Source organism: Dama dama, chromosome 9 (assembly GCF_033118175.1).
Source record: "Dama dama isolate Ldn47 chromosome 9, ASM3311817v1, whole genome shotgun sequence".
Taxonomy (NCBI): domain Eukaryota; kingdom Metazoa; phylum Chordata; class Mammalia; order Artiodactyla; family Cervidae; genus Dama; species Dama dama.
In genome coordinates, this window is record NC_083689.1 from 45,481,429 (window position 1) to 45,508,320 (window position 26,892).

The following is a 26,892-nucleotide window of genomic DNA, read 5'->3' on the forward strand; positions in this document are numbered from 1 at the left end:
AACACTGTTTCCACTGTTTCCCGATCTATTTCCCATGAAGTAATGGGACCGGATGCATGATCTTAGTTTTCTGATTGTTGAACTTTAAGCCAACTTTTTCACTCTCCTCTTTGACTTTCATCAAGAGGCTCTTTAGTTCTTCTTCACTTTCTTCCATAAGGGTGGTGTCATCTGCATATCTGAGGTTATTGATATTTCTCCCGACAATCTTGATTCCAGCTTGTGCTTCATCCAGCCCAGCATTTCTCATGATGTACTCTGCATATAAGTTAAATAAGTAGGGTGACAATATACAGCCTTGACCTACTCCTTTTCCTATTTGGAACCAGTCTGTTGTTCCATGTCCAGTTCTAACTGTTGCTTCCTGACCTGCATACAGGTTTCTCAAGTGGCAGGTCAGGTGGTCTGGTATTCCCATCTCTTTCAGAATTTTCCACAGTTTATTGTGATCCACAGTCAAAGGTTTTGGCATAGTCAATAAAGCAGAAATAGATGTTTTTCTGGAACTCTCTTGCTTTTTCGATAATCCATCAGATGTTGGCAATTTGATCTCTGGTTCCTCTGCCTTTTCTAAAACCTGCTTTAACATCTGGAAGTTCCCGGTTCACATATTGCTGAAGCCTGGCTTGGAGAATTTTGAGCATTACTTTACTAGCATGTGAGATAAGTACAATTGTGTGGTAGTTTGAGCATTCTTTGGCATTGCCTTTCTTTGGGGTTGGACTGAAAACTGATCTTTTCCAGTCCTGTGGCCACTGCTGAGTTTTCCAAATTTGCTGACATGTTGAGTGCAGCACTTTCACAGCATCATCTTTTAGGATTTGAAATAGCTCAACTGGAATTCCATCACCTCCACTAGCTTTGTTCATAGTGTTGCTTCCTAAGGCCCACTTGACTTCACATTCCAGGATGTCTGGCTCTAGGTGAGTGTGAGTGATCTCACCATCATGATTATCTGAGTCATGAAGATCTTTCTTATACTGTTCTTCTGTGTAGTCTTGCCACCTCTTCTTAATATCTTCTGCTTCTGCCAGGTCCATACCATTTCTGTCCTTTATTGTGCCCATCTTTGCATGAAATGTTCCCTTGGTATCTTTTCTTGAAGAGATCTCTAGTCTTTCCCATTCTATTGTTTTCCTCTATTTCTTTGCATTGATCACTGAGGAAGGCTTTCTTCTCTGGAACTCTGCATTCAAATGAAGTGAGAAATAGATTTAAGGGACTATATCTGATAGACAGAGTGCCTGATCAACTATGGACGGAGGTTCATGACATTGTACAGGAGACAGGAATCAAGATCATCCCCAAGAAAAAGAAATGCAAAAAAGCAAAAAGGCTGTCTGAGGAGGCCTCACAAATAGCTGTGAAAAGAAGAGAAGCAAAAAGCAAGGGAGAAAAAGAGAGATATACCCTGTCCATCACGAACTCCCAAAGCTTGCTCAAATTCATGTCCATCAAGTCGGTGATGTCATCCAACCATCTCACCCTCTGTCATCCCCTTCTCCTGCTTTCAGTCTTTCCCAACATAGGGTCTTTTCCAGTGAGTCAGTTCTTCGCATCAGGTGGCCAAAGTACTAGAGCTTCAGCATCAGTCCTTCCAATGAATATTCAGGACTGATTTCATTTAGGATTGACTGGTTTGATATCCTTGCAGTCCAAGGGACTCTCAAGAGTCTTCTGCAACATCACAGTTCAAAATCATCAATTCTTCGGCACTCAGCTTTCTTTATTGTCCAAATCATAATTCTTAAATGGTTCAAGTATTGATTATGCTGCTTATGATCTACTCAATAGATCAATGGGTTTTATCCATGTATCCTCAAGATATTTCTGGTTTGCAGTTAGTTCTTGTTTCCTACATTAGACTTGAGTTACACAGGTATCTTTGAACTCAAGTCATTGCACATTCTTATTTATATTGCATTTCCTTTTCTTTCTAATTGACCTTATGGCTCTCTAAATAATTAAGGTTGAGATGCTTTGGACTATTATACTTTTACATATTTAAATAAGTTAGTTGTATTCAAATGAACTACTTGATTGACTAAAAAATGAAAACATTTCATCCACTGGTTTGTGCTCAGTTGCTTTTAAATTATTATCAAAATCTGTTATCTTGGCTCTCTTTATTCTATTCTTTGTTTGGTTGCAGTGTTACAGTTCAACTTGAGTATACTTAATTAAGGTTTTGGAAATGCAAAGTTTTGTGTATCAAGAATGGTTTATATATAGTCATTTTGTGTGTGAATGGATACATGCATGTTTTTGAAGATGGAGAATACAGGCATGTAACATTTCTGGATTTATGTCAAGGTGTGCTTCTTTCAGGGGTTGAATGAGACCTATATGTTTCTCAGAGGTATAAAGTTCTATCGTTGATCTAATTTTCCAGTTTTCCAAAACTCCAATTTCTGTGGAGTTTTATCATCAGTTTCCTACTGCCACCACACTTGTGGAAGTTCACAGTTTCGAGATAGAAACTGAATATTGTAAAAATGTTTCAAAACAGGGAAGTACAAGTGAAACCACGAAAAATAGAAAGAAAAAAAAAAACTGAGAAATTCCACTGTGATTCTAAAGCAATTCTAAAGATGATGCAAAAAGTACCTAAAATGGAGACCATTATTAAATATTTGTGGATGAATGGATAATTTGAAATGTAATACTTCTTAACATGCATCTAATTTATTTCAGTTCAGTTCAGTTCAGTCGCTCAGTCGTGTCCGACTCTTTGTGACCCCATGAATCACAGCACGCCAGGCCTCCCTGTCCATCACCAACTCCCGGAGTTTACTCAAACTCATGTCCATCGAGTCGGTGATGCCATCCAGCCATCTCATCCTCTGTCATCCGCTTCTCCTCCTGCCCCCAATGCCTCCCAGCATCAGGGTCTTTTCCAATGAGTCAACTCTTAGCATGAGGTGGCCACAGTATTGGAGTTTCAGCTTCAGCATCAGTCCTTCCAATGAATACCCAGGACTGATCTCCTTTAGGATGGACTGGTTGGATCTCCTTGCAGTCCAAGGGACTCTCAAGAGTCTTCTCCAACACTATAGGTAAAAAGCATCAATTTTTTGGCACTCAGCTTTCTGCACAGTGCAACTCTCACATCCATACATGACCACTGGAAAAACCATAGCCTTGACTAGACAGACCTTTGTTGGCAAAGTAATGTCTCTGCTTTTTAATATGCTGTCTAGGTTGGTCATAACCTTCCTTCCAAGGAGTAAGCATCTTTTAATTTCATGGCTGCAATCACCATCTGCATAGATTTTGGAGCCCAGAAAAATAAAATCCAACACTGTTTCCACTGTTTGCCGATTTATTTCCCATGAAGTGATGGGACCAGATGCCATGATCTTAGTTTTCTGAATGTTGAGCTTTAAGCCAACTTTTTTGCTCTCTTCTTTCACTTTCATCAAGAGGCTCTTTAGTTCTTTTTCACTTTCTGCCATAAGGATGGTGTCATCTGCTTATCTGAGGTTATTGATATTTCTCCCGGCAATCTTGATTCCAGCTTGTGCTTCCTCCAGCCCAGCATTTCTCATGATGTACTCTACATATAAGTTAAATAAGCAGGGTGACAATATACAGCCTTGACGTACTCCTTTTCCTATTTGGAACCAGTCTGTTGTTCCATGTCCAGTTCTAACTATTGCTTCCTGACCTGCATATAGGTTTCTCAAGAGGCAGGTCAGGTGGTCTGGTATTCCCATCTCTTTCAGAATTTTCCACAGTTTATTGTGATCCACACAATCGAAGGCTTAGACTGTATTAAAGTTAGTGATTACAGTGGGCATATCTTCTTCCTTTAGTTTGACTCTGTATCATCAAGTTAGAACCTTCCTTAGGGCCCCCAACACTTCTTTGTTTCTAAGACTATAAATCAGAGGATTTAGCAACGGAGTGAGAATAGGGTCAAGCACAAAGAGGACTTGGTCCAGTCTGGGATTATGGTAGGAACTAGGCTTCATGTAGACCACCATGGCAGGGCCATAATAGAGGCACACTACAGTTAAGTGGGAAAAGCAAGTGGCTAGAGCTTTGTCCCTTCCCTCTGGAGATTTCATGTGGAGGACAGCAAGGAATATGAGAGCATAAGAGGACATGATGAGGGACAAGGGGATGAGGAGCACCACAATGCTTGTCACTACCAAAGCCTTCTCATAGGCGGAGACATCATCACAGGCCAATTTTAGCATGGACATGATCTCACAGAGGAAATGGGAAATCTCTCTGGAACCACAGATGGGGAAATGCATGGCATAGGCCGTGTGTGCAAGTGATATAAGGGCGCCCCCAGCCCAGGAGATGGCAGCCATCTGCAGACAGACTTTCTGGCTCATGATGAGGGTGTATCTCAGAGGGTTGCAGATGGCAACATATCGGTCATAGGACATGAGGGTGATGAGGGTGCACTCAGCAATTCCTACAGTCAGGACGAAGAAGATCTGAGTCCCACAGGCCACGCGTGATATGTTTCTCTTCCCTAAGAAGAAGTCAGTTGCCATCTTGGGTACGATGCTAGAGATTAATGTCATGTCCATGAGAGCCAGTTGGCTGAGCAGGAAGTACATGGGTGTGTGGAGGTGAGAATCCACCCAGATTAGGAGGATTAGAATGGAGTTTGAAGTGAGAGCCATGGTGTAGATCAGGAGAATGACACAGAGAAGGAAGTTGACATGATTCATATCAGGGAAGAGGCCCAGGAGGATTAAATCTGTATTTGAAGACTCATTTCTTTTGTCCATGTCTCTGCCTTGTTAGAATTAATCAACCCTAGGGGAAAGAGTTGTAGAACTCATGATTTACTGGATTCTGTCCTCCAAGATCTTTCCTTTTTAATCCTTATATAAAGCATCAACAGGCTAGGATGCTTATGCAGATAACAGCAATTTGACCAATTTTTTGGTTAGGTAGGCTCTCTCAAGTCCCCACCTATTTCCTTTACTCATGGAACAAATTGCCACCACCTGGAATAATTAATGTTTAACCCACATCTAGTACATAGTAACTCAAATTCCAATACTACCATCTCCCCTCCTTCCCACCTCATTACTCAGAGATGTATTTCCCCTCTCCTGTTTATGCTGTCTCAGTCCCCGAGACATTTTATGATTTGTTCCACCCTCACTCAATCACTTGTTTTTCCATCTTACTCTGTACCAGACACTATGCTAAGTCTTAGAATGTAAGGATGAATAAAGTATAATCTCTGATGCCAAAGACCTTTAGCCTTATTGAAGAAGAAGACCAATGAAAGGTACATATGAAAAATAGATGAAAGATGTTATAACGGAAGAGTATAGATGATACACTGTACAGTGGAGATGCAAATTGCTTCATTTTCAAAAGCTAGAGGAATTGTATGATGGCTAAGGGTAACCTCACACAGTCTTTGACCTGAACTATCAAATTTAAGACTTAGCATTCTGCAAAGGTAGGCATTTAGAAAGGAAGGCATTTGAAACCGTTTCAAATATTATCTAGCCCAGAAAAGTGGGCTTCAAAGTCATATCACGACTTAACATTGAAGAGAAATGACTAAAAATCATGTCCCAGCATTTTTCAGTTATAGACCTCTTTCAAATCCTCATTAAGGATGTTAATTACATATAGTCTTGTATTGTTCTGTACTACATTTAATAGTATAATGCTAGCTCATGTAATAGATAATCTGCCAAATCTCAGTGGCTTATTAAGATAATAGAAGTGTATTTCTCATCAGATGAAGCCCAAAATAGACATTGTTGATAGGTAGAAGGCTCTCCTCTGAGTGACATTTCACAGACCGAGGCTCATGCTCACCTGCTCCTGCTTTTATTGCTCACCACCTTCAATGTTGATTTCTAAGGTTGTTTTGCTCCTCTGTATCAAATAGGTAGCAGGCAATATGTGAAAAGGTTAATGGATCAAGCCTGAAACTACTGCCCTGCCTGAGCCTCCCGTAATGTTTGGATCTAGTCACATTCCAGGGGAGGCTGGGAAGTGTTTCTAGCTTAGTGAATAGACAGAACAGGAATAGGTTTGGTAAACAGCTGCCAGTCCCTGTCACTTCTAAGTTACTTTGTGTTTGTACAAGGCCTATAAGCCGGTTCAAAGCAGGAATACTGTATTACATTCCTTTACCACTTTACTTGACCTGTTCTATCAGTGCTTATTGAATCTAGTCACTCAGGAGAGAAGTTCCTCATTCCCCTATCCATGATCCCAGTTCTTGGCTCTTTCTTTTTTTGGAGCCTGTATTAGTAATTGCTAATTACTATTGCTGCATAATAATTATCCCAAGATAAAACAACAAAAATTTATTACCTTACAGTTCTTCCAATAAGAATCTGAGTAAAGTTTGGCTGATGTCTTGCCTAAAGATCTCTGACAAGACTATAATCAAAGTACTAGCTGGTGCTATAATCACATCTGAATTTTCCACTGGGGGAAGATCTGCTTCCAAGCCCACTCAGGTGTCATTGGGAGGGTTCAGTGCAGCCCTCCTGGGCTTTTGGACCAGTGGCCTCAAATCCTTGCTGGCTATTGGCTGGGAGCCTCTCTCAGTTCCTTGCCTTTCCATGGGACAGCTCACATTATGGTAGTTTCCTTCAAGAAAGTGGGGGGGGGGGGGGGGAGAAGGAAGATAGAGCAGGATGGAAATCAGTCTTTTTGTAACCTAATATCAGAAGTAATGAGTAAAAAGGCCCAGCCCTTTGTTAAAGACAGAATACATAAGGGTATGAATATTGGCAGGCAAGGATCATTGGGGTTGAGGTTCAGTTTAGTTCAGCACCCAGTTGTGTCCAACTCTTTGCAACCCCATGCATTGCAGCATGCCAGGCAGGATTGAGGTTACCTATATCAAAGATTCTTCAAGTTGATTGTATACTTGCAGAAGCTTTGACCTTTAAAGTTAAAATTTGTCTTAGAAAAATCTACTTCACTCTTATCCCCAGTAAATTTTTTGTCCCTGTTATTTTAGTGATGGATTTACAGTTCAGAAAGGGTTAAATGGTTAGTTCCATATTGACCAGCTAGTTAACCAGGAAGGAAGTGAAAAGTAAGTGTTAGTCTCTCAGTGTTAGTCTCACAGTCATGACCTTTGTGACCTCATGGACTGCAGCCCACCAGGCTCCTCAGTCCATGGAATTCTCTAGGCAAGAATACTGGAGTGGATAGCCATTCCCTTCTCCAGGGTATCTTCATGTCCCAGTGATCAAACCCAGATCTCCTGCCTTGCAGGAAGATTTTTTTTTACCATCGGAGCCACTAGGGAAGCCCAACAAGGAAAGAAATTTACCCAACTCTACTATTACTTTGATTTTTTTGACTATCAGGACTTGACCATAAATTATTTCATAAGCTATTCACACAACATTATAAAGCAATTTTTCTCCAATTAAACAATTTAAAAAATAAAATGGACAACCAACAAGGACCTACTGTATAGCACATGGAACTCTGCTCAATGTTATGTGGCAGACTGGATGGAAGGGGAATTTGGAGGAAAATAGCTACATGTATATGTATGGCTGAGTCCCTTTGCTGTCCATTTGAAACTATTACAATATTGTTAATCAGCTATACTTCAATATAAAATAAAAAGATTTTTAATAAAGTTATCTACATTAGTTGTTTTACTTCTAGAACCCTTAAAGAACAACCAATGATGCTCTAGATCAGCATAAAATTCACTCTCATAGATAAGAATTGTGAAAAAGTGTTTAGAAAGCTCTGAAAAAACTAATTTTAACTTCCAAATTATTAGTTTGTTATAGTTTGTGTGTAAATTTTTACCACCTAGAACATACCCTAATATTAATGTATTTCAATTTTATACATTAAATGGAACACTGAGTTCCGCAGGGAATAAATTTATAAATTTCATTTATGCATAAAACCTTTTTTAAATTTTATTTATTTTTTTATTGAAGGATAATTGCTTTATAGAATTTTGTTGTTTTCTGTCAAACCTCAACATAAATCAGCCATAGGTATACATATACGCCTTCCCTTTTGAACCTCCCTCCCATCTCCCTCTCCATCTGACCCTTCTAGGTTGATACAGAGCCCCTTTTTGAGTTTCCTGAGCCCACCCATTTAAAAGATATTCATATTTAACCCTTAAATCTGCAAATAGATGTGACAATATATTTGGGGTTATTTTCTATATCTTGTCAGGTTAACTGTTTTGATAACTGTTCTATTTTTAATCATTAGGTAAATGAATCATTTTGGTTGGACTGCAAAGTGGTCCAAAATGAACCAGATTAGAAAAATCAATCATTTTATGGTTGAATATGCTACTTGATATAAACCTAAGTTATTAGGCATCATAGCCTGCTCTGCAACTTCTCTTTTTCTGGGTCTTAACCCTTATATTGTCACATGTGTAGATTCAGACCTTTGATTTCCACAGTTGGCAGCCCTGAGCAAAGTAGTAAACAAGTTAATTACTCCGGGTAGAATGTCCTCACCCTTAGCATCGCCAGTGAGTTCACATGCCAGTGAATCCTTTGGTTGATGATATTACATGGGACATTCATCTTAAGATCTGCCCCATTTCCAACGTTGCCTTGTTGGTGAATTACTTTCTTTTTATCCTGGAAGGACTTATGCCCTCTTGTTCTGACACCCTTTCTCTGATTAAATATCTTTAGCAAAGGATCTGCTAAATGCATGCCCTGTGATCTAACAGGCTATCCTCTGTGAGAATGCACTGAGTTCCACAGGAAATAAATTCAAGAATCAAAGACACGGACCTTTAAAGGAGTCATTCTGGCCTCAGGAACCAATTAGCAGAAATGCAGAGTGTGGGGACATTCCTAGCACCCTTTCATGCATGCATGCAATGGAATCAGCATCTCTTCTCTTCATCTATTTATTCTCCATTATCCACACACCTATTGACTTCAAGTCCACCTGCCACTTAAAGTCACACGCTTAGTCTCCAAAAAGCATCTCCATCTCCCTTTCTCTCATTTAAAATTTTACTCTTCCACTCACTATTCCTCTCTACTTTCTTTTCTTAGTTAACTGTCAACCTTGTTAATTTTCTTTTCTATGCTTCCCTAGAGGACCACTCCTAAGGATCACACACTGTTTCTTCCGTTTCACCTTCCCTTTAAGAGCAAAATCAAATTCTAATTACTCTGATGGTTGCTGAAGGAGAGGGAATATAGTTTAGAAGAAAATATGTCCATGGTATACAGAGAGGGGCTTTGTTGTTTATTGGTTATTGACTAACTAATCTTGATAGATGGAACATTCTTTCCTTTATAGAACATTACATGGTTAGAGGAACCCACAAATCACAGCTATTTCTGAGAAGATTTTCTTAAGTATTCCAAATTTTATCACTTCTGTGAAATTTCTTTAATATCACTTTCAAGTCAATCACTAGGTAAAAGAAGACAGCTATTTTCTGGTTTAAAGGCAGTGTTTTAACAGGCAACTCACAAAATACATTTGTTGAATCTATGTGGAACTTTGAATTTGTGAAATGGTTTATCAAAAGAATAGACTCTGAATCATTCGAGATGAAACTTCTTATGACACATGATAAATACAAGCAAGGTAAATGTTATGTCGTAAAGTAGACCGTTTTCCTTTTTTCCTCACCATAATTTTCTAGTTGAATCCATAACTGCACAGTTTGACAATATATTTATTTCTTTGCTTTTGACCATTTTCCTGGGCTAATCCAGCCAAACAGACAGAACTATTTTTTGTTGTCATCCATACAGGAAAATCCAGAAATTGTTAGGCAGGTAGGTTTCTTATGCTCAGGAAGTTCCCCCGGATTTTTCATTTCAGCCAGTTATGGGAGCTGGGAACAGGAGTTCTCTGTTTCTCTGTAACATGAAGGACCATTCTCTGCCCTTTCTATGTCGTCCTTTCCCAAAGGACCCGGTACAAGCAGATTCCTTGGATCTCTGTAGACACTTCTGTTGCCCTGGTGCCTGCTCTGGTCTCTGATCAGAATGAGCTATGCATGGGAGTGGTGGGAGGAGTGTGTTACTGAGCTTTGCATGTTTCTGCTTTGAAGTTGAAATAGCAAGTTGTATCTGGAGTTTAGATTTGACATAAATAATTTTGTTTACCTTGCCTCATACAGTTCTCAAGAGGACAATGTGAGGTTGAGACAATGTGTTATCATCATAAATAAGGGAACTTGGCTTCCTTGTCAAATAATTGACTGTTTATGCATATGTTTAATTTTGGGCTCTTTATTTTGCTTTATGGTGTATATATCTATTTTAATATTAACATCATACCATTTTTATTGCTATAGCTATGAAGCATAACTTTGAAATCAAGGAGGTGAGCCATTTCTCAGAAACGTTGGTTGTTCAGTGCCTTTTTGAAGATTATTTTTTTCTATTTCTGTAAAAATTCTATTGAATGTTTTTTTCCTTTTCCAGGGGCCAAGTTGTTTTTTGTTTGTGCTTTATTGGAATATAGTTGCTTTATAATATTGTGTTAGTTTCCGCTGTACAGCATTGTGAATTGGCCATATGCATACGTATATCCCTCCCTCTTGAGCCTCCTCCCATCCTCCCATTTCACCCTCTAGGTCATCACAGCGCACCAAGCTGAGCTCCCGGGGCTATTATCTATTTTACACATGGTAGTGTATGCATGTCAATGCTACTTTCTCAATTCTTCTCAGATCTTCCTCAAGCCTCCCTCGCTCCTTCTGCCTCCGTATCCACAAGTCTGTTCTCTCATCTGTGCCTCTATTCCTGCCCTGCAAGTGGGTTCATGAGTACCATTTTCTAGATTCCATATATAAACATTAATATATGATACTTATTTTTCTCTTTTTGACTTACTTCACACTGTATGACAGACTCTAGGTTCATTCATATCACTTTAACTGACAATTTCATTCCTTTTCATGGCTGAGTAATATTCCATTGTATATATATTATGTATAACACATCTTCTTTATCCATTCATCTATTGCTAGACATCTAGATTTCTTCCATGTCCTGGCTGTTGTAAATGGTGCTGCAATGAACATTTGGGTACATGTGTCTTTTTGAGTTATGATCTTCTTGAATGTATAGATGACTCTGGGTACTCTGAATATTTTAATAATATTAATATTTCTAACCCATGAGCACAAGATATTTTTGCATTTGTTTGTGTCTTCTTCAGTTTCTTTTATCAAATTCTTGCCATTTTGGTTGTATAGATCATTCACATTTTGTTTAAATTTATTCCTAGTAGTATATCCTTTTGTGTTCTATTGTGAATGGGATGGTCTTCCTTGTTTCTTTATCCAGTGCTTTACTGTTAATGTTTATAAATATTAGCAATGAATTTCTGTCGGTTGATCTTGTATCTTGCAACTTTACTGAATTGTTAACTAATTACAAGAGTTTTTTGGTTAAGTCTTTAGGATTTTCAATGTATATCCTACCTCCTGCAAATACTTCTGTCTTTCTGATTTGGATGACTTTTATTTCTTTATCTTTTGTAACTACTCTGGCTAGGACTTGCAGTACTATGTTGAATAAAATTGGTGAGATTAGGCACATTTATCTTATTCCTGGTCTTAAAGGAAAAACTTTGAAACTTTCACCATTGAGTATAATGTTAGCTATGAATTTGTGTTTTATAGCCTTTATTATACTGAGGTATATTCTTTCTGTACCTAAATTGTTGAAGATTTTTTCTGTGAAAAAAATATGTTGCATTTTGTAAAATGATTTTCTGCACCTACTAAGATGATTCTAATATTTCTATCTTTCATTCATTAATGTGGTATATCACATTTATTTATATGTTTCTGTTGAACCATCCTTGAATCCCAGGGTTCAATAGTATTTGATCATTGAGTGTGATCCTTTTAATGTGCTGTTGAATTTGTTTTACTAGTATTTTGCTGAATTTTTACACCTGTATTCATCAGGGATATTGGTTTATAATTTTCTTTTTTGTAGTATCATATTTGATTTTGATTTCAGGGTAACTCTGGTATTGAAAAATGAGTTTGAGAGTTTCCTACAATTCAGTTTTTTGGAAAAGTTTGGAAAGAACTGACTTTAATTGTTTTTACTGCTTTGGTAGAGTTAACCAATGAAAGCATATGATTCTGGGCTTGTCTGTGTTGGGAGGTTTTTGATTACTGATTCAGTCTCCTTTCACATTACTGGGGTTTGTTCTGATTTTGTATCTCTACTTAATTCAGTCTTGGTAGATTGTACATTTCTGGAAATTTATAAGTTTCTTATAAGTTGTTTAATTTCTTGGCCTATAAATGCTCATAGGTGACTCAGGATCATTTGTATTTTTGTGTTATCAAAGGTAACATCTCCCTTTGTTATTTTTGATTTTATTTTTTTTAGGTATTTTCCTTTTCTTCATTGTCTAGCTAAAAGTTTCTTTTTTTAATCTTTTTTTTATGCCAGCTTTTAGCTTCATTGATCTTTTGTATTATTTTTCTGATCTTTGTATTATTTATTTCTGCTCTGATCTTTCTTTCTGCTCTTTTGCTAAATTTGGGCTTAGTTTTTTTTTTTTTAGCTCCTTGAGGCCTAAAGTTTGGTTTTTTTATTTGACATATATTTTTTCTTAATATATACGTTTATAGATAAACTTCCTTCTAAGAATTGCTTTTGCAGCATCTCAAAGCTTTTGGTGTGTTGTGCTTCCATTTTCATTTATTTAATAATATTTTATACTTTCTCATTTGATTTCTTTTTTGATCCATTGGTTTGTTCAAGAGTATTTGTTTAGTTTCCATGTTGTAAAATTTCCAGCTTTTCTCTTCTTATTGATTTCTGCCTACATACCATTGTTGTTGGAAAAGATACTTGGTATGATTTCAGTTTTCTAAAATTTGCTAAGGCTTTTTTTGTGGCCTAGAATATGATTTATTCTGGTGTACTTAGAAGAATGTGTAATCTGATGCTGTTGGATGGAATGTCCTATAAAGGTCTGTTAAATACATTTGGTCTAAACTGTGATTGAATTCCAATATTTTCCTACTAATTTTCTATCAGGATGACCTACCTATTCTGAAAAGTGGATTATTGAAGTTCACTTTTAATAATAATAATCAATAATAGCAATTAATAATCAATAATTGTTGATTATTAGTATATTGTTGCCTATTTCTGCTTTTAGATCTGTAGCATTTGTTTAATATATTTAGGTGCTCTGATGTTGGGTGTGTATATGATTGTTGCATCTTCTTGGTGTATTGACTATACCGTGATCTTCTTTCTTTCTCTCTTGTTACTGTTTTCAGCTTGAAGTCTGTTTTGTCTGATGTAAGTGTGGCTACTCCCACATTATTTTGTTTGCTACTTGCATGAAATATCTTATTTCATCCCTTCACTTTGAGCCTATATTTGTCTTTAGTGAATTGTGACCTTTTTAGTCAGCATTTAGTTGGGTCTTTTCCATCTAGTCACTCTGTGCCCTTTGATTGTGAAGAAACTAAATTTCTAGTTAAAAATATTCCAGCTAAGAAAAATTTAGTTCATGATAATATCACTATTAAATTCTAACAAATTACTAATGAAGAAATTATATGAATTCTATATAAACTCCTTCAGAAAATTTTAAAAGATGGACTTGTTCCTAAAGCATTCTATGAGCCTAGTTTTATCCTGATACCAACACCAAAGATATTATAAAAATTATATATGTAGATTAATATCTCTCATGAACATAGATACAGAATTTCTACAACTTTAGAAAATCACATCCAGCACTATATAAAAAAGAAAATATATCATGAACAACAGAGTTAATATGAAAGAAAGACAAGCGTGATTTTATCTGTAGACACACAAAGCATTTGACAAAATCCAACATCCATTTCTGAGTTAAAAAAAAAAAAAAAAAAACACTCTCCCTAGGCTGAAAATAGAAGAGAACTTCCTCAAACTAATAATGGAAATTTGTGAAAAACCTACAACTAATATCACACATAATGATGAAAGAAACACTACTTTCTCACTAAGATCAGAAATAAGATTATCTGCTCCTGACACTTGTATTCAGCATTGTACTGGAGGCACTGGCAATGCAATCCAGCAAAAAAAGGGAACAAAGGCATTCAGATTGGACATAAGGAGACAGATGAATTTAACAAAAGCTCAAAGGGAAGTCATTGGATAAGGTGCTACAACAGTTGGGTATTTATATAGAAAATAATTTACATTGTTATTATTACAAATAATATACAAAATTAACCATATTAAAATTATCTCTAAATGTAAAACCTAAACCTATAATACTTCTAGATGAATTCACAGGAGAAAATATTTTTCACATTGAGATGGGCGAGGATTTTGTAGATATGACACCAAAAGCAAAAACCATAAAAGAACAAACTGATTAAAACATAAAAGAACAAACTTCATCAAACTTACCTTCTGCTCTTTACAAATCACATAGGACTGTATAAAGAGCTTTGTAGCCTTAACAATAAGAAAACAAAAGCCTAATTAAAAATATGAAACTGGTATGAACATATACCACACCAACGAATATACCCATGATAAATAAGCACATGAAAAGAGGACCAATATAAGTAGTCATTAAGAAAATATAAATTAGAATTTAAACAAATATTTATACACCTATGTTCAAAGCAGGATTATTTATGATATCCAAAAGGTAGCAGCAATGCAAGTGACCATGAATAGCTGAATGGGATGTTTATTCAGCTTAAAAAGAAGAAATTCTGATCCATGCTACAAGTCAGATAAACCTTGATGATATTATGCTATGTGAAGTAAATCAATTACAAAAGTACAAATACTGTATGATCCCACTTGTGTGAGGTACATAGAATAGTATGATTTATAGAGTTGGAAAGTAGAATGATGCTTACCAGTGGCTAGGGGCAGGGGAAATGGAGCATTATTATTTCATGGATACAGAGTTTTAGTTTGCAGGATGAAAATATTTCTGGAATTAGGTGGCAGTGAAGGTTGCAGAGCAATATAAATATACATAATGCCACTGAATCATGCAATTAAAAATATTCAAAATGGTAAATTTTATGTTGTGTATATATTTTACCATAATAAAAAATTTAATAACCTCAACAAATGTAAATCATAATTGAATTCCAATAACGCACATCTAGTGGAAAATTAAAATTAGAAAGGTGGACCATACAAAGATGACATGAAAGACTTGGACTCTCATGTTCTGCTGAGTGGGACTGTAAAATTGTACACAGTACTTGGCAAACTGTTAGTCTCTCTCTCTTTTTTCTTGGTTTAAAACTGTTTATTGGTCAAAAAAGTAGAAAGTGACAAAATTATTGCACAGAGAAAATATGCTGGTAATTAAAACAGGCTAGATAATAAGGAAATTTTACACATATTAATAGGTGGAAGGCTGAGAAAAATCTATCTTTACTGACTTTGGAGGCCTTGCATAAGATCAATGGCAGGGTAAATGTTATTGTATTGGTCTTGTTCTGCGCCTGTTTACTAGCTCTAGGAAAAAAAGTGGACAGACATTACTTGTACTCTGATATGCCTAAGAGTAATAAACATGATAAATAACAGACTCAAGTCCTCAAATCATGATGATGTTATGTGAAAAGAAAACATGTGAAAGAAAACATATATAAAATTTAGAATAACATTTAAAAATGGATTTTAAAGTTAATTTTAAAGTAGGACTGCACACACCAAGATATATGGTTGCCCCTGAAAATTTTATAGTAATAACTGACTTATCCAACAAATTTTTGTAAGTTCAGAGGAATACTGGCAGTATTCATTTTTTTTTTTCAAAGTATTTTATTGAGGTATTATTGACATACACAGTACTGTAGGTACTTGATGTTTGCAACCTTATGTTTTGGTGAAAAGTATATACCCATGAAATCATCATCACTATCAACGTCATAAAGTTTATCCATCATTTACAATTGTTTCTTCCTTCTTGCATTTTTAGTTTGTTGGCTGTCCTTTCGTGGTAAGAGCAATTGGCATAATATTTGCACTTTTATAAAATTTAAAGTATATAACAACATTGTTAGTCAAAGACCCTATATTATATATTAGGTCTGCAGAAATTATATATTTTGCCTATCTGAAACTTTGAAGTCTTTGGGCCAGCACTTCCCCTTTTCTCCTCCCCACATTGAAAGTTACTCAGTCGTGTCTGACTCTTTGCGACCGCATGGAATGTTAGCGTGCCAGGCTCCTCAATCCATGGAATTCTCCAGGCAAGAATACTGAAGTGGTAGCCTATGCCTTCTCCAAGGGATCTTCCCAACCCAGGGATCAAACCAGAGTCCCCTGCATTGCAGGCGGTTTCTTTCCCAGCTTCTTTACCAGGGAAGCCTCTTTTTTCCACAATCCCTGGAAATTACTAATCTAATCTCTTTCTAAGTGTTTGGCTTTCTCAAGTTTTACATATAAGTGAGATCATACTTAGGATCTCATAATAACAATGATAAGCCAGACATCCTGGAATGTGAAGTCAAATGGGCCTTAGGAAGCATCACTACAAACAAAGCTAGTGGAGGTGATGGAATTCCAGTTGAGCTATTTCAAATCCTAAAAGATGAAGCTGTGAAAGGGCTGCACTCACTATGTCAGCAAATTTGGAAAACTCAGCAGTGGCCACAGGACTGGAAAAGATCAGTTTTCAGTCCAATCCCAAAGAAAGGCAATGCCAAAGAATGCTCAAACTACTGCACAATTGCACTCATCTCACATGCTAGTAAAGTAATGCTCAAAATTCTCCAAGCCAGGCTTCAGCAATATGTGAACCGGGAACTTCCAGATGTCCAAGCTGGTTTTAGAAAAGGCAGAGGATCCAGAGATCAAATTGCCAACATTCTCTGGATCATCGAAAAAGCAAGAGAGTTCCAGAAAATCATCTATGTCTGCTTTATTGACTATGCCAAAGCCTTTGACTGTGGATCACAATAAACTGTGGAAAATTCTGAAAGAGATGGGAATACCAGACCACCTGACCTGCCTCTTGAGAAACCTGTATGCAGGTCAGGAAGCAACAGTTAGAACTGGACATGAAACAACAGACTGGTTCCAAATAGGAAAAGAAGTAGGTCAAGGCTGTATATTGTCACCCTACTTATTTAACTTATATGCAGAGTACATCATGAGAAATGCTGGGCTGGATGAAGCACAAGCTGGAATCAAGATTGTCAGGAGAAATATCAATAACCTCAGATATGCAGATGACACCACCTTTATGGCAGAAAGTGAAGAAGAACTAAAGAGCCTCTTGAAGAAAGTGAAAGAGGTGAGTGGAAAAGTTGGCTTAAAGCTCAACATTCAGAAAACTAAGATCATGACATCTGGTCCCATCACCTCATGGCAAATAGATGGGGAGACAGTGGAAACAGTGGCTGACTTTATTTTGGGGGGCTCCAGAGTCACTGCAGATGGTGACTGTAGCCATGAAATTAAAGCCATGCTTGCTCCTTGGAAGAAAAGCTATGACCCACCTAGACAGCATATTAAAAAACAGAGACATTACTTTGCCAACCAAGGTCCATCTAGTCAAAGCTATGGTTTTTCCAGTAGTCATGTACAGACATGAGAGTTGGACCATAAAGAAGACTGAGTACCAAAGAATTGATGCTTTCGAATTGTGGTGTTGAAAAAGACTCTTGAGAGTCCCTTGGACAGCAAAGAAATAAAACCAGTCAATCCTAAAGGAAATCAACCCTGAATATACATTGGAATGACTGATGCTGAAGCTGTAGCTCCAACATTTTGGCCACTTGATGCAAAGAGCTGACTCATTGGAAAATACTCTGATACTGGGAAAGACTGAATGGAAAAGAAGAAGGGGGTGGCAGAGGATGAGATGTTTGGATGGCATCACTGACTCAGTGGACATGAATTTGAGCCAACTCTGGGAGATAGTGGAGGACGGAAGAGCTGCCGTCCATGGAGTCGCAAAGAGTCAGACATGACTTTGCAATTGGACAACAACAAATTGTAGGCATATTTTCAATTTTTTGAGGAACCACAATACTGTTAACATAGCAATTAGACCTTCTTGCAATCTCACCACCATACACGTGTGTTCCAGTTTCTCCACATCCTCATCAATACTTCTGATTTTCTTGTTTTCATTTGTATTGGTAAGGATCCTAATGGGTGTGAAATGATATCTCATTGTGGTTTTGATTTTCATTTCTTTAATGATTAATGATATTCAGCATTTTTTCACATGCTTGTATGTGATTTGTACATCATTTTTGAAGAATAGTCTAGTCAAGTCTTTTAGCTACTTTTAAATTCAGTTATTTGTTTTTTATTATTGTTGAGTTGCAACAGTTATATGATTTGCAAATATATGCTCTCATTTCATTGGTTGCTTTCTCTTCTGAGGCATGGAAAGGTATAGGTTAATGTAGTTCAATTTCTCTATTTTTCCTTTTGTTTCCTTGCTTTTAGTGTCACATCCATTATATCCTTGACAAGTCCAGTGTCATCAAGATGCTCCAATATGTTTTTCTAAGAGTTTTAATATTTTTTTTCAGTGTTACATTTAGGTCTTTAACTTGTTTTGAGTTGATTATTGTATATAGTGTAATATAAGAGTTCAACTGCATTTTTTTTTTAATGTGGATTTCCAGTTTTACCCACACCATTACCGGAATAGATTTTTAAAAATCTATTGAATGGTCTTATCATCCTTGCCAAAGATCAAAAATGCCTGGGCTTGTTGCACAGTATTCTATTCCATTGGTATACATGTCTGTCTGTATTTAATACTGCAATATTTTGATTTCTGTAACTTTGTAATATGGAGCAGAAGTAGATTTTTTTTTGGAATTCCCTTGTGATCCAGAAGATGTTGGTCATTTGATCTCTGGTTCCTCTGCCTTTTCTAAATCCAGCTTGAACATCTGGAAGTTCTCAGTTCACATGTGTACTGCTGATGCCTAGCTTGAAGGATTTTGAGCACAGTCTTGCTAACATGTGAAATGGATGAAATTGTACAGCAATTTGAACATTCTTTGGCATTGCCCTTCTTTGGGATTGGAATGAAAATTGACCTTTTCCAGTCCTGTGGCCACTGCTGGATTGTCCAAATTTGCTGGCATATTTAGTTCAGTTCAGTTCAGTCGCTCAGTCATGTCCGAGTCTGTGACCCCATGAACTGCAGCATGCCTGGCCTCCCTGTCCATCACCAACTCCCAGAGTCCACCCAAACCCATGTCCATTGAGTCATTGTTGCCATCCAACCACCTCATCCTCTGTTGTCCCCTTCTCCTCCTGCCTTCAATCTTTCCCAGCATCTAGTATGACCCTTTAACAGCATCATCTTAAGATTTGAATTAGCTCAGCTAAAATTCCATTACCTCCATTAGTTTTGTTAGTAGCAGTGCTTCCTAAGAACTACTTGACTTCACACTCCAGATTGTCTTGCTCTAGATCAGTGACCACACCATCACATCATGGTTATCTGGGTCATTACCAGGTTTTTTGTACAGTTCTTCTATGTGTTCTTGTCACCTCTGAGATATCTGTATGCAGGCGAAGAAGCAACAGTTAGAACTGGACATTGAACGATGGACCAGTTCAAAATTTGGAAAGGAGTATGTCAAAGCTGTATATTGTCACCCTGTTTATTTAACTCACATGCAGAGTACATCATACAAAATACTGGGCTGGATGACTCACAAGCTGGAATCAAGATTGCTGGGAAAAATATCAACAATCTCAGATATGGATATGACACCACTTTAATGGAAGAAAGTGAAGAGGAACTAAAGAGCCTCTTGATGAAGTTGAAAGAGGAGAGTGAAAAAGCTGGCTTAAAACTGAACATTCAAAAAACTAAGATCATGGCATCCAGTCCCATCACTTCAAGGCAAATAGATGGGGGAAAAGTAAAAACAGTGTAAGATTTCATTTTCTTGTCTCCAAAATCATTGTGGACAATGACTGCTGCCACAACATTAAAAGACACTTGCTCCTTAGAAGAAAAGCTATGACAAACATAGTGCATTAAAAATCAGATACATCACTTTGTTGACAAAGGTCTGTAGAGTCAAAGCTATGGTTTTTCTGGTAGTCATGTATAGATGTGAGAGTTTGATCATAAAGAAGGCTGAGTACCAAAGATCTGATACTTTCTAACTGTGGTGCTGGAGAATACTCTTGAGAGTTCCTTGGACAGCAAGATCAAGCCACTCAATCTTAAAGAAAGTCAACTCTGAATATTCATTTAAAGGACTGATGCTGAAGCTGAAGCTCCAATACTTTGACCACCTGATGGGAAGAACCAATTCATTGGAAATAGATCCTGATACTGGGAAAGATGGAGAGCAAAAAGAGAAGCAAGTGAATGGGGTTGCAAAGGGTCGGACATGACTTAGCGATTGAACAACAATTTTGTAATATATCTTGAAATCAGAAAGTGTGTGGCATCCAAGTTTGCTCCTTTTTAAGATTTTGACTATTGAGTGTCCCATGACATTTCGTATAAATTTTAGAATAGGTTTTCAAAAAATCTTCAAAAATACCATTGGGATTCTGAAAGAAATTGTGTTGTATCCATAGATCACTTTGTATAGTTTTGATATCTTAGCAATGTTAAATCTTTCAATCTGTAAACATGGCATATCTTTCCTTTATTTGGGTCATTATTTATCTAGATTGGTACAAAAGTAACTGTGGTTTCAGACTATGAATTTTAAAAATCACTATAAATAGGCTCAAACACATCTTTACTAATCAAAATAGAAACAGTTACACTCAACACTTTTTTGCCAGTGAGAAATAAGTTTGTTTATTCCTGTAGCATAAAAATCTATGCTTCACAATTTGACAAATCCTTGGGAAGTATTTTCTGCCTTCTGCTGGTTGTGGAAGCATTTTGCCTGCAAAAGTTGAGATGCTTGAAGGACTGGCAGTCAGTTGGTGAGAGGTCAGGTGAATATGGTGCTTGACGCAAAGCTTTGTTATCCCAATTCATTCAACTTTTGAAGGGTTGATTGTGCAACATATGGTGGGGCATTGTAATGGAGAAGAATTGGGCCCATTCTGTGGAACAATGCCAGCTGCAGGCATTGCAGTTTTCAGTGCATCTCATTGATTTGCTGAAAATACTTCTCAGATATAATGGTTTTGCCAGGATTCAGAAAAGCTGTAGTGGATCAGACAGGCAGTAGACCACCAAACAGTGACCATGACCTTTTTTTAGTGCAATTTTGGCTTTGGGAAGTGCTTTGGAGCTTCTCAGTCCAGCCACTGAGCTAGTTGTTGCCAGTTGTTGTGTAAAATCCACTTTTTGTTGCACATCACAATCCAATCAAGAAATGGTTCTTTGTTGCTGCCTAGATTAAGAGAAGATGACATTTCAAAATGATGATGTTTTTTATTTTCGGTCAGCTCACAAGGCACCCACTTTTCAAACCTTTTCACCTATCCAATTTGCTTCAAATATCAAATGACTATAGATTGGTTGACATTGAGTTCTTTGGCAACTTCTTGTGTAGTTGTAATAGGATCGACTTTGATAATTGTTCTCAATTGGTCATTGTCAACTTCCAAAGACAGCCATTACTATCCTCATTTTCAAGGCTCTCATCTCCTTTGCAAAACTTTTTGAATAACCGCTGCACTGTACATCCATTAGTAGTTTCCGGATCAAATGCATTGTTGATGTTGGACGTTGCTTTGCAACCTATTTTGAACTTGAATAAGAAAGTTTCTTGAATTTGCTTTTTGTCTACCATCATTTCTATATTCTAAAATAAATATAAAATAACTGGGGGATAGTGAAGGAGAGGGAAGCCTGGTGTGCTGCAGTACATGGGGTTGCAAAGAGTCAGACAAAACTGAGTGACTGAACAACAACAACAAACAGCAAATAATGTCACTTGCAAGAAACATAAAGTGAGAAATGCACATTAAAATGATGTGTAACATAACTACACCTATTTAAGAATGTCTTCCAATGTCAAATGTCAATGTTGAACAATGTAAAATCACAATTATTTTTGCACCAACCTAATACTTGGCAGGAGGAGAAGGGGATGACAGAGGATGAGATGGTTGGGTGGCATCACTGACACGATGGACATGAATTTGAGCAAGCTTCAGGAGTTGGTGATGGACAGGGAGGCCTGGCCTGCTGTGGTCCATGGGGTTGCAAAGAGTCAGACATGACTGAGTGACTGAAATGAACTGAACTGAATACTTTCAACAGTATTTTTTAATTTTCAGCAATGTTTTGTAATTTTCACCCTCTCAATTAGTTTAGTTTCATCCTCTAACTATAAAACAAACAAACAGAGATGAACAATACACTGGAAGGAACCAATAGCAGAATAACTGAGGCAGAATAATGAAGAAGTGACCTGGAAAACAGGATGGTGGAAATCAGTGCTGCAAAACAGAATATAGAAAAAAAAAAATGAAAAGGATAATAAATGAAGACAGCCTAAGAGACCTCTGGGACAACATTAAATGCACCAACATTTCCATTACCAGGGTCCTGGAAGGAGAAGAGAGGGAGAGGACCTGAGAAAATATTTGAACAAATACTAGCTGAAAATGTCCTTAATATGGGGAGGGAGATAGTCAACCAAGTCCATGAAGAACAGAGAATCTTAGGCAGGATAAACAAAAAGAGGAACACATTGAGACACATAGTGTTCAAACTGACGAAAATTAAAGACAAAGATAAAACATTTAAAGCATCAACGGAAAAATGACAAATAACATATAATGGAAGTGCCATAAGATTATCACCTGATTTTTCAACAGGAACTCTGCAAGCCAGAAGGAATGAGCATGATACATTTAAACTGATGAAAGGGAAAAAAACTAAAACCAAGAATTCTCTACCCAGTAAGACTCCCATTTGATGGAGAAATGAAAAACTTTAAAGACAAGCAAAAGTTCAGAGAATTCAGCACCACCAAACCAGCTTTACAACAAATGCTGAAGGAATGTCTCTAGGCATGAATGGAGATGAGTTTACTTCTTCCTTCCCAATTTGAAAGCTATACATTTGTTTATTTATTTATGACTAATTACTCTGTCCAGATTTTCATCACTATGTTGAAAAAAATGGTGAGCATGTACGTCAGTGTTTTGTTCCTAATCTTAGAAAAACAAGTTTAGCCTCACCATTGTGTACGATGTTCACCCTGGGATTTTCACATACGGCCTTTATTATATTCAGGTAGTTTCTTTCTAATTCTAGTTTATTGAGTGTTTTTTTAATCATGAAAAGATATTAAATGTTGTCAAATCATTTTCTACCTCCACTGACATGATCATGCATTTTGTTCCCCTCCCATTCTGTAATGAAGGGAGTTATGTGTTCACTTGGTTAATTTTAAAATTTTTGTTATTACTTCACAATGTAAATACCTTGCATATTTTATATTCTGGGGAAATCTTTCTCCAATTTAAATTTTTTATTCAAGTATAGTTGATTTCCAGTGTTGTTTTATTTTCTGGTATGCAGCAAAGTGATTATTATATATATTCTTTCTCATATTCTTTTCCATTATAGGTTATTATAAGATATTAAATATTGTTTTCTGGGCTATACAGTAGGATCTTGTTGTTTATCTATTTAGTATACAGTAGTGTTTATCTGTTAATCCCAAGCTTCTAATTTATCTGTCTTTCTTCTTCCCCTTTGATAACTGTTTGTTTTCTATGGCTGTGAGTCTGTTTCTATTTTGTAAATAAGTTCATTTGTATCATTGTTTTTTAGATTTCACATATAAGCGATATCATATGATATCTGTCTTTCTATGTCTGAATTACTTCACTTAGTATGATAATCTCTAGATCAATCCATGTTGCTGCAAATGTCAATATTTAATTTTTAATGGCTGAGTAATATTCCCTTGTATATATGTACTGTATCTTCTTTATCCATTCATCTATCAATGCAAATTTAAGTTGTTTTATGTTGTGGCTGTTGTAAATTGTGCTGCAATGAACATTGGTGTGCATGTATGTTTCAAATTAGAGCTTTTGTGTTTTCTGAATGTATGCTCAGGGGTGGAATTATTGAATCATATGATAATTCTATCTTTAGTTTTTAAGGAATTTTCATAGTGTTCTCTATAGTGGATGTACAAATTTACATTCCCACCAATAGTCTAGGAGCATTCCCTTTTCTTCACACCTTCTCCAGCATTTATCATTTGTAGACTTTTTGATGATGGCCAGGCTAACTGGTGTGATTTGATACTGCATTGTAGTTTTGATTTGCATTTCTCTAATAATTAGTAACTTTGAGCTCCTTTTCATGTGTGGTTTTTTTTGGCCATATGTATGCCTTCTTTGAAGAAATATTCTCTTTGCTTCAGTTTTCTACCCATTTTTCAATTGGATTGTTTGTTTATTTGACATTGAATTGTAATAGTTGTTTGTATATTTTGGAAATTAAATCCATGTCAGCTGCATCATATACAAATATTTCCTCCCAGCTCATAGATTATCCTTCATTTTATATATGGTTTCCTTTGCTGTGCAAAAGCTTTTAGATTTGATTAGGTTCCGTTTATTTTTGCTTTTGTTTCTTTTGCCTTGGGAGATTGACTTAAGAAATTATTGCTACAATTTATGTTAGAGAATGTTTTCCCTATATTCTATTCTAGGAGTTTTATGGTGGCATGCCTTATTTTTAAGTCTTTGCATCATTTTGAGCTTATTTTTGTGTATGGTGTGAAGGAACTTTCAAACTTTGTTGATTTACCTGTGCTGCCCAGCTTTCCCAACACTCATTGCTTGATGCACTGTCTTTTCTTCATTGTATATTCTTGCATCCTTGGCCAAAAAATGAATAACTGTAAGTGTGAGTGTTTACTCCTGGGCTTGCTATTCTGTTCCACTGATCTATGTGTCTGTTTTGCCAATACCATGCTTTTTTGATTACTATCTCTTTGTAGTATTGTCTGAAGTGTGGAAAAGTTACTCCTCCAGCTTTATTCTTTTCCCTCAGAATGGCTTTGACAATTCTGGATCTTTTGTGGTTTTATATAAATTTTAGGATTATTTGCTCTAGTTCTGTGAAAATGTCATGGATAATTTGATAGTGCGTTGCATGTGTGCTCAGTCATGTCCTAATCCAACTCATAAGTGGTCTCATAAGTGGTAGCCCACCAGGCTCCTCTACCCATGGAATTTTCCAGGCATGTATACTGGATTGGGTTGCCATTTCCTACACTATGGGATCTTCCTGACACAGGGATCAAACCCATATCTCTTGCATCTTCTGCATTGGCAAGTAGATTCTTTACCACTGTGCCTTCTAGATCACATTAAATTGTAGAATGCTTTGAGTATTATGGACACTTTGACAATATGAATTCTTTCAATCCAAAAGCATGGAATATATTTCCATTTATTTAAATTACCTTTAATTTCCTTTATCAGTGTTTAATAGTTCTCAGCATAGAGTCTTTCACCTCCTTGGTCAGGTTTATTCCTAGGTATTTCACTGAATTTTTTTGATGTGATTTTAAAAGTTTTTTTTTTTTTACTTTCTCTTTGTGATATTTCATCATTAGTGTGAAGATATGCAACAGAGTTCTGTATGTTAATCTTGTATCCTGCTACCTTGCTGAGTTTGCCTATCCTTTTTTAATAGTGTTCGTATGTAGTCTATAGGGTATTCTATATGGAGTATCTTGTAATCTGCATATAATGGCAATTCTACCTCTTTTCTTCCAATATAGGTATATTTTGTGTGATTGCTATCATTAGGACTTCCAATACTATGTTGAACTGAAGTGGTGAGAGTGAGCATCTTGTATTATTTCAGATTTTAGCAGGAATGGTTTCAGCTTTTCATTGATGAGTATTATGCTGGCTGTGAGTTTGTCATGCAGAGCTTTTTATTGTGCTATGTTCCCTCTATTCCCACTTTGGTGAGAGTTTTTATCATGAATAGATGTCGAATTTTATCTAATGATTTTTTTGCATCTGTTTAGATGATCATATGTTTCTGTGGTGTTTCATGTGGTGTATCACATTGATTGATTTGCATGTGTTGAATCATCCTTGTGACCCTGGGATGAATCCAACTTGATCATGGCGTATGGTTCTTTTTATGTGCCGTTGGACTCAGTTTGCTAATGTTTTGTTCAGAATCCTTGCATTTATATTAATCAAAGATATTGGCCTATGTATATATTTTTGGGAGTGTATTTGTCTGGTTTTGGAATCACAGTGATTGTGGTCTCTTAGAATGACTTTGGGAATGTTCCTTTTCATTCAATATTTTGGAAGAGTTTGAAAAGTATTGGTATAAGTTTTTCTTTGTATGTTTGATAGAATTCCCCAGTGAAACCATTCAGTCCTGGACTTCTGTTTGCAGGGAGTTTTTTTTGTTTTTGTTTTTGTTTTAAAAACTGCAGATTTTATTGTATGTCTAGTGATGGATTTGTTCCAATTTTCTAGTTTTTTCTTGACTCAGTTTTGGTCAGCTGTATATGTCTAGAAACTTTCTAGAAGCATGTCCATTTGTTCTAGGTTGTGCAATTTGTTGGCAAATGTTCATAGCATTCTCTTATAGATTTTTTTTTGTATTTTGGAGATATTTATTATTATTTTTTCTCTTTCATTATGTTTTATTAATTTGAGATCTCCATCTTTTCTTTCTTTCTTCTTATATGTATGTATACATGTACATATATATATCCAGTTCCAGTTCAGTCGCTCAGTTGTGTCCACCTCTTTGCAACCCCATGAACTGCAGCACATCAGGCCTCCCTGTCCATCACCAACTGCTGGATTCTACCTAAACCCATGTCCACTGAGTCGGCGATGCCATCCAGCCATCTCATCCTCTGTCGTCGCCTTCTCCTCCTGCCCTCAATCTTTCCCAGCATCAGGGTCTTTTCAGATGAGTCAGCTCTTCGCATCAGGTGGCCAAAGTATTGGAATTTCA

At 36.6% G+C, this 26,892-nt stretch overlaps 1 protein-coding gene across 1 annotated transcript; it reads right to left on the minus strand.

Annotated features, from left to right (window-relative positions):
* Positions 1 to 3,830: 3,830 nt before the first annotated feature.
* On the minus strand, positions 3,831 to 4,751 carry LOC133061370 (olfactory receptor 2M5-like). The gene has a single exon (XM_061149379.1). The coding sequence runs from the start codon at positions 4,749 to 4,751 to the stop codon at positions 3,831 to 3,833; it is 921 nt and encodes a 306-aa protein (XP_061005362.1).
* Positions 4,752 to 26,892: the final 22,141 nt, after the last annotated feature.

What these genes read in the sequence shown, in the direction of transcription:
- LOC133061370 (XM_061149379.1), bottom strand. Translation starts at nt 4,751, where the DNA reads ATGGACAAAAGAAATGAGTCTTCAAATACAGATTTAATCCTCCTGGGC.